General features: G+C 37.8%; 1 protein-coding gene across 1 annotated transcript in view; it reads left to right on the top strand.

Moving 5' to 3' along the window:
- The window catches only part of SUCLA2 (succinate-CoA ligase ADP-forming subunit beta), a 36,717-nt gene extending 24,662 nt beyond the window's left edge, over window positions 1–12,055 (top strand). Inside the window, exons 7-11 of the mRNA XM_053455534.1 lie at window positions 3,602–3,763; window positions 5,457–5,599; window positions 6,146–6,266; window positions 9,724–9,812; window positions 11,885–12,055. Coding sequence (XP_053311509.1) covers window positions 3,602–3,763; window positions 5,457–5,599; window positions 6,146–6,266; window positions 9,724–9,812; window positions 11,885–11,959 — 590 coding nt within the window. The 3' untranslated portion in view covers window positions 11,960–12,055. The remainder of the gene's footprint in view (window positions 1–3,601; window positions 3,764–5,456; window positions 5,600–6,145; window positions 6,267–9,723; window positions 9,813–11,884) is intronic.
- Window positions 12,056–15,119: the final 3,064 nt, after the last annotated feature.

Below are 15,119 nucleotides of genomic sequence, written 5' to 3'. Positions count from 1 at the left end.
AATAAAGGACCAACATTCTCTACCTTTTAACTTTTCTTAAAACGTTTCTTGGGATTAGTTTTACTCTCCTTGGCAATTAGTTTCTTATTTTCCAATTTAGCCATTTGAATCGCCTTTTTGCAGGCTTTGTTGGTATCTTTGTATGCTATTTATTATACTACTGATCCCTCGCTTTTATAATGCTAAAATGTTGTTCCTTTTTTTCTTTTATTTCCTGTCTCACTTTCCTGGTAAGCAACATTGGTTTTGATTTGCTTCTTTTGTGTTTGTTTCCCATAGGTATATATTGGGATGTGTAATTTTGCAACGTGTGGTTAAAGGTATTCCATTTGTCCTCTGTGTTTAGCCCAGAGAACAATCCATCCCAGTCTATACATTCCATAGTTGACCTTGGCCCATCAAAGTTTGCCCTTCTGAAAATAAGTGTTTTGGTTGAGTAGTTACCCATTTGATTTTTGGAGTTAATCTCAAATGAAACCATGTTATGGTCACTATTCCCCAAGTATTCTCTTACTTTGATGTTTGAGATAAGTTATTCATTGTTAGTTATTACCAGATCCAGACAGGCATCCATTCTGGTTGGAGTCTCTACTAATTGTGACATAAATTGGTCATTAAGCTGGTCCAGAAACTTGCTGCCCTTAGTGGAACAAGTTCCACTATTCCAATCTGTATCTGGGTAATTCAAATCTCCCATGATTAAAACGTCATCACTATTCACAGCCTTTTTCAATTTGAAATAGCAGCTGATCCTCCCCTTCATTACTAATATTGGCTGCATATATGAGCCTATTAAGTTCAGGGATTCCTACAACTGCACTAGGCATGAAAAGTTTGGTGCATAGGAATATTGAATGGGAACGGACATATTTGCATCATTGGTTCGTAATATTTTTTTCCCCACACATTTATTTTTTCTTAATTCCATATACTTAACTGATCTCTCAGTGATAATTAACAGTCCTACTGCATGGTGATGCTTTTATTAGTAATGCGATTAAGAAAATAAAACAAGCAGGCTTTATTTTTTTTTTCCATTCTCTGAAATTCTACATAGATTTGCCCTGCAGTGTTCCTAACCCTTGTTCCTCCTTTACTGTCACTACCCACTTTTAACAGGCATGTACGTTATTTTTCTGTTCACTATTAAATGTTTACCTATTGTGACTTTTCGTGCACATGCCAAATGCTGACAGAGGTCTTGCAGAGGACAGTCATTGCTCCTGAAGTCATGTCGCTTTTCTTTATAAAGCATGCAGGTGGATAAAACGCCATTATGCTTCACTGCAAATATGCTTACATCTCACCTAGTTTAGGGTTATATGCTGTTGATTTTTCCGTGACATCCAAACTGGAATCAGCAGAGCTGAATCTATTTGTACAGCTCAAATTTTTGTTTTAAAAAGTATATGGGTCTCAAAATACTCATGCGTTATGTATAGTATATCTATCGGTTTCAACTGTTGTAGGGACCAAAACTGGACCAAAAGCTTCTATGCTCAAGCTCCTACTATCACAAGCCAAGGAAAATCAAGTGGAGCAGTTACAAACTGCAGCAGTTGTAGAGTACCTAGTGTTGTGTTCTTAGCTAGCTAATGTTAGGTGAAGCAGTGTGTTGTAAAAATGACCTAATATTTTTTCCATGGGTGTCCTGGCTCCCTTGTTCCCACCGTGTGCACAGCCTCCTATTGCTTTTGGTTTCACAGCACTCTTGCGTTGCCTCTCGCAGCCAGACCACAGAGGCGGAGGCATCTTCCACAACGTGAAACCACATATTACCAAAAATAAAGCTGCAATTTGCGGTCTTTTTGACAATACTTGGCTTATGTATAGGACGCCGATTGCAACCTCTGTACTTTCGCAGCGTCATGGTTGCAGTTGTCTGGGCTCCAGAAGCCTTTCAAATTACGAAGGAAGAGGCTGCAGAGTCCCGGAGGATTATGGGCGGGTGAAATTAGAGATTTAAAAGCACTTAAAGCACTATCGTGTATTATTTGCATACTTAATGCTTTAGCAGAAAGATTATGTTTCAGTATATTTCACACAACTGACTTTAATTGTACATGGTATAAACAATTTTGTTCTTAGTTTTTTTTGGGGGGGGGGTTTAACGTTCAAATTTGTCTTCGAATTAAAAATGTGGCCATTTTCGTTTTCAGAAATCCCATTTGTTTGGTTGCCATGGAAAGAAGAAATAAAGATGTAGAAGAAGTAGAATAGGGAATTTGAGACCAGTGGATGGAAAAAAGAGGGTGGAAATTAGCTTAGAGTTAAGGGTAGTTGTGGACTGGTTAAATGATCTTAGTTAAATAAAAGCTCTTATATAGGCTCTTCATTACTAGTCCGCTTGGTTTTTTTTTTGTTGTTGTTGAAAGATGCAGCATAGCCATTGGACAAGCCCTCATAATGATATAACAGGAATAGGGAGCCAAACTGTGTGCACCAGAGTGATGATCTGCTATAGAAGAAACTCTCAAGCTTCAAAATATCCACAACCAATTTATTTCCCAATTAAGTATATAACAGAAGGTCTGGTACATGTAGCACAGAAAACATAAATCTAAGGTTTGGTGCACAATACCAAAAAGGGTATTAAACCACAGCATACATGTGTCTGACTGGTTTCAGGGTACAAGATGCCATCAGCAAGGTGACTATGACATTGAACTTTACTCAGACACCATGAGCATCTGATACACTGCTACATCGAACTGTGAGGATTTATGAATATATACATCAGTGGTACATTATCTTTATATTGTATAAACTTACCAAAGTAGTTTGAGTGCAATCATGATTTTTTGTATTTAAGAATTTCTGGGGCAGCCAGGGCAAGGTGTTCAATTAACTATTTAACATAATTGTCCCCTTTTTGTGGCCAAGTTCCTCAGCGCCTAAAAAAACACAAAACAGATAATTCAGAAGGAGAGGGAGGCAAAGAGTGTTTGCAAGTATGGATGTATTAGTTTTCTATCCTAAAATCTTTATAATATGTAAATACACATCAGAGATAGTGTTTAGAAAAAGATTGTGTAAGTATAGAGCAGCATTATTTTTATTTTAAATGCCTCCAGTAGGCCACAGCCTCTGTAAAGCCCTCCCCAAAAAAGCCCGTTCATCCATTTGAAATGTTGGAAGTGTGGTTAAAGGATCTCGTTCCCTTTTCCTGCAGTTACATCATCCCATGAAATGCAAAGTTGTTGCAACTTTATTCACGTTAATAGCTTGGAATACCCGATTATGCTTTGGATCCTTCAAAGATTGGTTCTCACACTCATGGAATACGGACAACTAGATGCGACTCGTTAAGCTTTGATCAATTAAACATGTTAAATTCAGGATTTCTTTGTCTCAGCAGCTTGCTGTAACACAACTACCATTTGATATTAAAAAAAATAGAATAGTGTGTTTTTTATATGTATCTATAAATATACACTACAAATGTTCCCTGTGTGATGTTGCATGTGATACAAATTAGTTTTACCGCCCATACTGATATTGGCGAGCATTTAATACAGGGTTTTTCTTAGTAATTACTTGTAATGTATGTGTTTTCAGAATTTATTTTTTTAAATAATGTTTTCAATATTTTTATCTCTAGTTATGTGCATGGATGCAAAGATAAATTTTGACACCAATGCAGCCTATCGTCAAAAAGAAGTTTTTGATTTGCGAGACTGGTCACAAGAAGATGCGCGAGACCAACAAGCAGCAAAAGCTGACCTTAACTACATAGGACTGGATGGTAACATTGGATGTCTTGGTATGTTATTGCCCAATTTATTTAACATGTTTACATTTTGCCAGATTACAGATGCCTCAGTGCGCAGGAGAGAGAAAAATAGGGTAGGTTGCACACACAGCTGCTGTTCAGTCTTTGAGTTAAACGATTCATGGGGCTAATTAATCTTCAAAATCCATTATAGCGGCCGAGGCAAACTTTGACTGCAATGTTTGACCAAAGAGGAGGGCTTAATCTTTGGGCTGCTGCCTTTTTTTTTTTTAGCCTTTTGTGATTTTTTCCCATGTGTTTAATAATATTGTGAAATACTCATTACATAACATAAAGTAAAATAAAATTATTTTAATTGAGTGATTTTCTAAATTATAGAAAGTGAATACAAGTTTTTCAAAGCTGCAAAGTGTTCTTAAAAAAAAAATAAAAAAAAATAAAAATGTTCAGCTACTTCATCTTAATCATACTTAAAAGGTAGTCTTCAATGAGAGAATTGGTCATCAAAGTAACTCATATCCTGCAAAAAACATAAATACATATGTATAGTGAGGAGCTTGTTACTTTAGTGTTGATATTATATATTCTTTCACAGTGGTCTTACTCATGTTAGACTAATTCAATAATGATATATTTATACATTTAAATCTACTATTAAAAATCTCAGTGAAACTGACTGAAATATTCATAATCCTTGGAGTCTTTCTATAAAGTAATATGTATAATACATTCTCCCAGGTAAAATGAGCAAAAGCTCTAAGGTTATAAAAGTACATTACTTTTAATGATATAATCTTTCTCCTACTCTGAATTTAACACTTTTGTTACTACATTTGGTGTTAGAAACGTAGTTCCTAATTCCGATTCAATACTGCTATTACAAGAGGAACGTGAAAAATAGCAGTAACAATAAATGATATATAAAAAAGAAAAATAACATGAACACCGTAAAAGGACACAGTCCTGTTAATAAGCGGTTATTTGGGGTATATACCTCTTGCTCTATCTTCTCTGTTTTGCACAGGATTTGATATGTTTTTATGTATAAATTATTGTGTGTTTTTTTAATTATAGTTATAATGTTGGACCCCAGTTTTGAGATTATTAAAACTGAAGTATTACATTGTCTTGCAAGGTTAAATTGTAATCTTGTGTTTCTACCCTGTATGCCTATTAAGAATGACTCACTGTCTAGTCTTCGTTAAGTGTTGCTTCCCTAATCCCTTTACCTGTGTCGTGTTCTCGGCATTGTTTTGTGATGATTAGTCCGGTGCCAATGTTGTCTGTGTTAATCCCTTGCATTGTGTTATGTGTTAATTATGTTAATCCTTTCCTGGTTCCTTTTTTGTCAACCCCCCCCCCAGTAAAGTGGCTACATAAACCAGGCTCAGTCCCAATAGCATGTTCTATTGTATCGTGACTGGTGGTACAGTTCTTTGGTAGACCAGTTTTTTTCCCTGGAGGAGCCGGCTTTTGCTACGAGGAAGGCAGCAGCAACGGCCAGAGGCATCCCGGTAGACCCATTGGTTACAAACTCACATAAGAAATGCTTGTACAGAAAGAGAAGAGTAAAATTGTTTACTGCACTGCTGGAATTATACATATGCACAGCTCGGTTTTCTTTTTTATATCTGTGTAAGGCTGATATTTTTGTTTATTGATTACTGGTCCATCTTTTGTGGCAGTGGTGTACCATGATTATTGTTGTATGTTTATTATGTAGTGAATGGAGCTGGTTTGGCAATGGCAACAATGGATATAATAAAGCTACATGGTGGGACTCCTGCAAACTTCTTAGATGTTGGAGGAGGGGCAACGGTTCATCAAGTGACAGAAGCATTTCGGCTGATTACATCTGATAAAAAGGTAGTCTGTTTAATTGCTTTATGCTGACACAATCCTATTATTACTTCACCTCCCAGCATGAGCCAGTGTGTAATGGCAGCAGCACGGCTACAGTTAAGGTCAATGCCCAAACTTCTGAAATACTGAACAAATGAAAAAGTTCAATACGACAACCATGGAGCGCATATACATGGGGAGAAACAAAAGACAACAACAATAGTGTAATATGTACACAAAAATGAAAATAAAAAGGGGTTTAAGATCCACTCACAAACTAGTTGGACAAATTAGGCTCATCAAGGTTCAGTAGGATATCTGCAGAATTTTAATATCTTCTAAAATCTAAAAAAACAAAGACCACGAATGGTGCAGTATCATCACAGGTCTGGAAAAAGGGAGGTCTGGATACACTTACAGTTGAGAAGGGCACAGCTATATATAAATAGTGTGCAAAAGCGCAATGTAAACCAAAGTCCCAAGTCCACTGTTGAAGACAACTCTCTCGAGAATATTGCTCTTACCATGGGATTAATACATGTATAAAATAATACAAAATTGTTTGTGCAGGTTCTGGCTATCCTGGTTAATATTTTTGGTGGCATTATGAGATGTGATGTCATCGCGCAAGGCATTATCATGGCTGTAAAAGACCTGGAACTAAGAATACCTATTGTGGTCCGCTTGCAAGGTATATACTTACTAATTTTCTGTACTATGAATGTTTGTGAAAATGACTCATATCTGTTTTGCAAAATTGTTAATCTAAGCAGTCACAAAAATATACCGTATTTGCTCGATTATAAGACAAGGTTTTTTCCAGAGCAAATGCTCTGAAAAAAACCCCTCGTCTTATAATCAGGGTCGTCTTATAATCAGACCTCAAATAGGTCTGATTATGAGACTAAGATCCAGATCCCCCGCAGCGATGCAGAGGACCTGGATCCTCCTGTGTTAACCCCCTCCCCCCCACTTACCGGTGCTTCTGAGTCCCCGGTGCTTAGTCCGGGCTGCGTGTAGAGCTCTACGCGATACAATCGCGTAGAGCTCTACACGCTTCCCGGACTAAGCACTGGGGACCCAGATGCAGGGGACCTGGATCCTCCTGTGTTAACCCCCGACCCAACTTACCGGTGCATCTGAGTCCCCAGTGCTTAGTCCGGGCTGCGTGTAGAGCTCTACACGATACAATCGCGTAGAGCTCTACACGCTGCCCGGACTAAGCACTGGGGACTCAGAAGCACCGGTAAGCTGGAGGGGGGGGGGCATAACACAGGAGGATGCAGGGGACCTGCATCCTCCTGTGTTATGCCCCCTCCAACTTACCGGTGCATCTGAGTCCCCGGTGCTTAGTCCGGGCTGCGTGTAGAGCTCTACGCGATATAATCGCGTAGAGCTCTACATGATACAATCGCGTAGAGCTCTACACGCTGCCCGGACTAAGCACTGGGGACTCAGAAGCACCGGTAAGCTGGAGGGGAGGGGGGCATAGCATAGTGTTATGCCCCCTCCAACTTACCGGTGCTTCTGAGTCCCCGGTGCTTAGTCCGGGCAGCGTCGCGTGGAGCTCTACATGCTGCCCGGACTAAGCACCTGGGGCTCGGATGCAGGGGACCTGGACCCTCCTGTGTTATGCGCCCCCCCCCAACTCAGAAGCACCGGTAAGTTTGGAGGAGGGAGGGGAAGTGTTAAATGGGGGGTGTAAGGCATTTCTGGAGGCAGAGTGCTCTTTGAAATGCTTTTAACCCCTTTAATGCCACTCTGCCTCCTGAAATGCCTTAAACCTCCCTATATGCCACTCTTCCCCATAATATGCCTTTTAACCCTCTAAGTGCCAGATAGGGTTAAAAGGCATATAGGGTTAAAAGGCATATCATGGGGCACAGTGGCATATAGGGTTAAAAGGCATATCATGGGGCACTGTGGCATTTAGAGGGTTAAAAGGCATATCGACGGGCACAGTGGCATATAGGGTATAAGGCACTTCTGGGGCAGATGTGCATAACTGGGGGGCAGGTTGGAAAATAGAAGGAAATAAAACCAAAATATTTTTCTCAAGCATACCTTTTATTAAAAAAGTGTTTAAATGAATTAACATTTACTGGTAAAACTTTTTTCCTATAGGGTCGTCTTATATTCAGGCTTTTTCTTTTTTTCCTAAATTAATATTAAGATTTGGGGGGTCGTCTTATAATCAGGGTCGTCTTATAATCGAGCAAATACGGTATTAGGAGGAAGTGTTTTTATAATTGTCAGAAGCATGAGCATGGAGGTGATGAAAATGTCTTTTTGCCCTTATATGTACATGTTTTTTGTAAAAACTGTGCTGTATTTACCCAATGCTTGCTTTGGAAACATTGACATATTATTCCGGTAACAAGGTAACCACAGTGGCTATTTTCTTCCAGGACATTTCTATATTTATTGATCAGCATGTACAAGCGCCCTGTTGTATGTTTGTTGGGTTCTTCTAGGATTACGACATTTTCACTAGAAAAGTATAGTTAAAATGATACCATTTATTGGCTAACTGAGTGTTTGATTGCGAGCTTTCGAGACCAAGTTGTTAGGTCCCTTCCTCAGGCATTAATGAAGCTAACACAGACTTTTCTAAATACAAAAGCACAATTCACAAGTTAACAAAGACTTTATCTAAACGGCTAACACGGTACAAAACCTTTTTGACATTTTCACTAAACTTACAAGTTACCAACTAGGACATGTAAGATTCTGCCCAGTATTTTGTGGGCTCTATAAACTCACAGAAATGAAACGGTTTCCCAGCTGTATATCCAGTATACTACAGGAAAGCTGGTTAGCGAGATGTTAAATATATGTGGGCCTTGGAAAACAAAATGTCCAATGTGGTCACCCTTGCTGGTAAAAAATTAACTAATTCCCAGTAAATTATTATTTATATCAGTGGGAAAAACGAAAATACTTTGTAGCTATAATACTGACCACGTAGAGATCTGTATGAATATATATGTGTGTAAGATAGATCAGGATCTGTACTTAGGAGTGTACTGGAGCTATGGTGTAGGTATCTGTAATTTAGTAGCAGTTTGCTTTAATGTACATTGACACATCAGTGGTGTAAAGCTTAAGTTATTACTGTATACATTATCTCAAACAATTAGGATACTTTAGTATGTAAACAAAATGCAAATAAAAATGGTTAACTAACCCCATAACAACCATTGAGGTGCCTGGCTTGTCATGGCATTAAATAAGCTTAGAAATCGACTAAAGGTCACTTGCATCACTAAAACGATGTGGAGGCATTCAGCAACAACATCTGCTCCTGGAATCACAAACTAGACACATACAGTACCCTGTGGTGGCAAAGATTGGTGGTAGTATAAGTGTATGGAAACATTTTAAACACTAGCATTTGAAATACCCTGTGGTGTCTAGTTTCAAAAAAATAGCTTGAAGGGGTAAATGTTTTTGGCAGACTTCAAAGATATCCCAAATAGGACATTAGCCCAGGATGACCGGATTTTATTTTATTTTTTTAAGTTTCTGAAATAGAAATTTGCTAATTGGACTTATTGCCCTATAGCTTGTAAGAAAAAAAAAAAAAAAGTAAAACATTGGGTGTTTCTAGACAATGTATTACAATCTATTTATCTGTCAAACAGTAAGTTTTTTTATTCGCTTTTGCAAATGAGTCAAAGATTGTTTTCTTTTTTAATCACCATATTTTATATTTTTTTATGGTACATTAGAGGTTATTCTAAAAATAAGGGTATCTAAGGATAGCCCTGCTTATCCTGGGGGAAAAAAACTATATAATGTGTGTGGGTGCACTTAATGAGAAAGAACAACATTACAGCTAAACAGTAACACCACCAAAAATGTTAAAAGATCCCTTGTGTAGTACAGGTTAAAAAAAAAAAAGTAAAAATAGCCTTGTGATTAAGGGGTTAAAATAAAGCACAGTGGTGATTCCAGATAACAAAGCTAAAATAAAGATTTGCCATCACTTGCAATTGCCTGCAAAGGGGGTATCACTAAATCTGTATGAAGACTTTACTACAAATGAGGCCCTTCTTAACAAACATCTTTAGTATTTAACTTCTAGCCACATTAAGTTATTATTTAAATATTATTAAAATAATTTTTATTTATTATTTTTTTTATAGGTACAAGAGTTGATGATGCCAAAGCACTGATAACAGCCAGTGGACTGAAGATTCTTGCATGTGATGATCTTGATGAAGCAGCAAAAATGGTAAATGGGAGAAAATATTTAAATATTTTTTACTTTTCTACAAATACCCCTTCATGTAGTTACCTTTTTCTGAACATTCAATACATGCTCTATAAGTAGTTTTAAAATGGTAACTCATACTGTCTTTTTTCATATACAGTTTGAGTATTTAGGTTGATCTTTTCTTGTCTTGGTTGTGAAAGCATTTAATAAAAACGCAAAAGTCAGGTATGGCCAGTTTATAACCGCTTTTTATTCTGCGTGAGAATGGCTTTCAGAGAACATAGATTTAAAAAGAAAAGTTTTTAGTTATCAGTATGATGACAATCTAGCTCTGAGTGCAGGAGATGTCCCCTGCTGTGGACAGATCCAAATAAAAGTATGCTCTGATCTAGAATAAAAGCTTTTTTATAGAAGAGTAATACGGTATCAGACATCCAGCATTCTTAAATTTCGTATACTCTTAGTGGTGTATATATGTGTGGGTGTTTGTGTGTATATATGAAACACACACACTTGTTTTCACACTTTATGTTCTGGTATTTTTGTATGAAGAAAAAAGAACACAAATAGAAATTAATTTATCGAAGATGCAATTGCAGATAACCAAACCACAACTTAACTATCACCACCTGCAATAGTCTACAAAGAGGGGCTCACTAAACCTATATGTCAGGGGTCGACAAATTTGGTTTGGATCTAGGAGCCAGCCAAAAACGTTAGGAGCCAGCTTTTTTTCCCTTCCCCAATCATGTTTTTATTTTCATATTACCCCATTTGGCACCTAGGGTTTGTTGAGCCTTGCCATACACTAACATACATTTACACACTGTAACACCATACAGTAACACACATGCTAACACCATACACTAATACACACACACTCTTAACGCTATATGGTCACATATATGCCATACTGTAACATAACACAATGTGCTAGCACCACGCTGTTATACACACACACACACACACACACACTCTTGTCCATTCTGAATACATCATTCTAACATTCACAGTATGGGTTGGAAAAAGTATGTTGAACCCCTAGACTAATCACTTCAACAAGAACTAATTGTTGATTTGCATACAGTTGGAAAGGGTTACAAGGTAATCTCATGGATATGATTTAGTACTGTGGCTACTCTCCCCAGAAGTGGATGCCCAGACAAGATGACTTGTAGGTAAATGAGGTAAAAAAAAAAAAAAAAAAAACAACAACCCCTAAACAGCTAAAGGCTTGAATGAATCATTGGAACCAGTCAACATCTCTGTGTACGATATGCAAAACATTAAACATGCATGGAGTCCATGGCAGGGTATCACAGAGGAAGCCGCTGCCCTCCAAAAAAACAAAACATTTGCTGCATGGCTGAGGCTTGTCAAAGAGCACCTTGACCTTCACAGTGCTAATGGGAAATGTTTTGTGGACCTATGAAACAAAGGTTGAATTGTTCGGGAAGAACAGGTAGCACTACTTTTGGCGCAAAAGGGCACCACATACCAACCTGAAATCATCATCCCAACAGTGAAGTACGTTGGAGGGAGCATCATTATTTGGGGCTGTTTTGCTGCCTCGGGGACAGGACAGCTTGCCATAATCAAGTGGACGATGCATTCCCAAGTTTATCACGGTATCGTGCAGCATAATGTCAGGATGACTGTCCACCTGTTGAAGCGCAGTAGACGTTGGGTGATGCAGCAGGACAACAACTCTAAGCATCAAAGCAAATCTACTACAGAATTGCTTAAGTAGCAAACGACATTAGCCTTTTGGAGTGGCCCAGTCAGAGCCCAGACCTTAACCCATTAGAGATGCTGTAGAATGACCTCAAGAGAGATGTTCCCACCAGGCATCCAAAGAATATGGCTGACGCTTAAGCAGTTCTGTAAGGAAGAATGGTCTAAAATTACTCTGCAGCTTCTGGAAATGCTTGTTTTAGGTTATTACTGTCAAAGGAGGCTCGATCAGTTACTAAATTCAAGTGTTCACTTTTTCCACCAGCACTGTGCATGTTTAATGGAAGATATAAGATTGTTTATGGTGTCTTATAAACAATATTGCATTAAAATGTTGCCTTTGTTTCTTCTCACAGGTTGTGAAGCTGTCTGAAATTGTAACTTTGGCAAAACAAGCACAAGTGGATGTGAAATTTCAGTTGCCCATATAAATGGCTCTTATGTTTTGTTGAATTTGGAAAGTTTTGTGCTTATTTTTCTCTGTCCTTTCTTTTTAGATTTTAATTAAATGCTTAATAACGTTAAAATGGATGGTGTTTAAAGTGAGTTGTTGCATTGGACGTTATTGTCACTTTCCCCACATACATAGGAAGTGTTTTTTGGTTTTGTTCTGACAAACGTTAATCTTTCATCACTTGCTGCTAGGCCCAGTGCTATTGTGATCGCCATTGATGCATTTGCATATCATACATTGTGAAATCTGCTGCTAAATTACACACATCTTTAAGCTCTTGACTGGCAGAAAAATCACACCGTAATTACCTGTAATAAGTTTTGTACTGGTTGTAAGCTATACTACATAATATATATAGCCAATTTAAATGATATTTCAATGGACAAAAGGGGGGAAATGGTTAATTTCAGTAATGTAGAACTGAATTCTAAATATCCGGACTATAAAGTTAGCATGTGGGTATGCTTGTTGATATTTGTTCGTGGCCTACATATAGTTCCCTGGAATTTGGAAATCTGCAAAGTTAATGGTTGTCTGCACTTCCTGTTGTGTGTTAATGTAACTGACTGCTCCCAGTGCTAGAACACTCCATTACAAGTTTCTATTAGCACTTGTCCATTTTTATTCCATGAAATCTAAACTGACATGTAATTAATAACTAAGAAGATGCTTAATCCTCTGGCTTAATCAAGTATCTTATTGTTAAAGCATGCTTGGATCTGAGAAAGGTGCAGTCATTAAAAAAAGAAAACTTGGGAATCTCTCTTTCAATCTCACCCCCGTACTAGTTTTGTACATTAATATATCTAACATATTGTAGACCGCTAAAATAAGTATTTTAGGTTTATCACCTAAGAAACACATCTCAAGAAAGAGCAGTTAATGCACAGAACCCGCTGCAGTCACTGAACACCTTAGTTTTTTCTAGTTCTAAACATTCAGTCCAGTCAGATCTGTACCCTGTAAATACACAGTGCATACATAAGCATAACATGACTGTAGTACCCATCCTGCAAGGTATTTAAAGGAATTTGATCTCAAACAATAAAAACTTGTGTCCTCAGTTTTGTGTTAGATGAGTGTTTGTTTCATTCCTAAGATTAGAATTACTTGCTTTAGTAGATGACCTTGCATCAGGAGTTTTGTAATTTTATATTGACAACAATTGGTGTACAGGTGTCAAAATTAGTACTCTATAATCACGACAGACTGGAGGCGGTTTCTTGACTATTGCCAGTTTATGGGTGGTAGCTAAGCTTGTAAAGAGTGAACTATGGAAGATGTTCTCTTACCAGTTTGTTTATGGGAGATGTAGGTCTTACTGCATTTACTACGTGTCCTGGAATATTAGCATTTGGAAGCATTAAAAAGCTTATTTTATCCTACTTTATTTGGAAGGAAGCAGCTGTTTTTCAAGCAGCATGTTATTTCTACAGTGTCCTGAGTATTAGATTCATGGAGACTCATACAGCTTTCTAAGTAATTATATATATGAAGATATTTGTGAATCTTGAGTGAAATGTTTTTTATCCAGCTGCTCTAACAAAAATGTAAAAAAAAGATGCGAAAGAGCTTCTGTTTAGGAAACTCCACATTGGCATCTCCAATTATCACATTTTCACCTTCCAGACTTTGTCTATACGTTTTGCCCTCAATGATGAAAATATTGCACTTTTCAGGATTGGATTATTGATTTTATTCTAATCTAAGATTTTTATATTACATTGGGCTTTTGAAGTACAATGTTTTACTGAAAATTAATTTTAAATTAATTAATTTAAATTAAATAAAAAATAGTCATTTAAACCACAATTTGATGATGCAGCCAGCCCTCATCCGTTAAAAAAAAAATAAAAATAAAAAAAACAAAAAAAAAACAAACCAAAAAAAATAAGTGTATGTTACTGAAGAGGCAAATATATCAGGAAAAGAAACTAAATCCAAGTGTAAATGTTGTAGGAAGAAAATGAATGAAAAATACCTGAAAAGATTAACAAGAGACCAAGTTGGGACAGAAGCAGAAAGTTGTGAATACCAACATAGCCAGATTGACAGTTTAGATAAGTAATATCACAAATATTAAATGTCTCGAGTAATAAAATCAGTTTTCCTTGGAAAGAAAATCTTCTGAAGTGCAGTTTGGTCATTGCTTAGCAAATTCAATTAACTAGCTGTTCACTTTAGCTGTCCTTAAGACATTGCCCTGCAATGTTAACTAGTTTGAGAGCCACTGCTATGTAGAAGTGTGTATATATGACATGTTTGTGCGCAATGCTAAGCGACATGGTACAGTACAGAACCTGAAGATGACACCCAGAGGATGAAGATGGTTGAGCAACCAGAGGTTAGATACTGACAGATTTTTTTTTCCCCAAGGAAACAAATAATTTCCTAGAAGCCAAAAAATTTAAAATGTATATTGCATTTGTATTACGGTACTTATTGTGAGGTGCCCTAGGGGGTGCCAGGTAAATGCTGGCGGAGACCGGCAATCAGGTAGTAGACAGTGAGTACTGGAGCTGGTTCTGGTACACAGGAGAGCAACACCACCGTAACGATAGCCCGGTCTGTTACGCGGAAGAGCAACGATACAAATAAGGATAGCCGGGTCTGGTACACGGGAGAGCAGCAAGGAACATAAATGAGAAGGCACTAAGGTCTAATCGGCACAATAACTGAGCACTGAATGAATATGTGCGTGACGTCATTCGAGCTCGTTCCCCGCCGTCTTTGACAGGGAATGCGTAAAGTTGAGTGAGAAGGCAAGCATGCGCATCAAGCAGACGGTGTGCCGCAAGTGGAGGAGGAGGAGGCGGCGGCGGCTCTAGATGCTACGGGGGAGAGGGCATCCCAATGCATAATGCGAGCCGGGATCCTGACACTTATTTAGGCTTTCATTCAACAGCATCCTATTATCAGTCCGTCAGGTAAAACCGCACTCGCAAACAGAAAATGCAACCCTACATGTACAATAAAATTACTAATGGGGTAATCGTTTTGACAAATTCATCATAAGTGTAAATTTATTTACTGATAAATAGGGTAATCAGCTCCAGAAATGTATACATTATTGTATGAATGTCAAAATACATAAAGGAAACTGGCGTGCATTCTGTTTATGGGGCTGCTTTTTAGTG

Source organism: Spea bombifrons, chromosome 2 (genome assembly GCF_027358695.1).
Source record: "Spea bombifrons isolate aSpeBom1 chromosome 2, aSpeBom1.2.pri, whole genome shotgun sequence".
Lineage (NCBI taxonomy): Eukaryota > Metazoa > Chordata > Amphibia > Anura > Pelobatidae > Spea > Spea bombifrons.
Note: the sequence above shows the minus strand (reverse complement) of the source record. Positions and strands in the feature narration are given on the sequence as shown.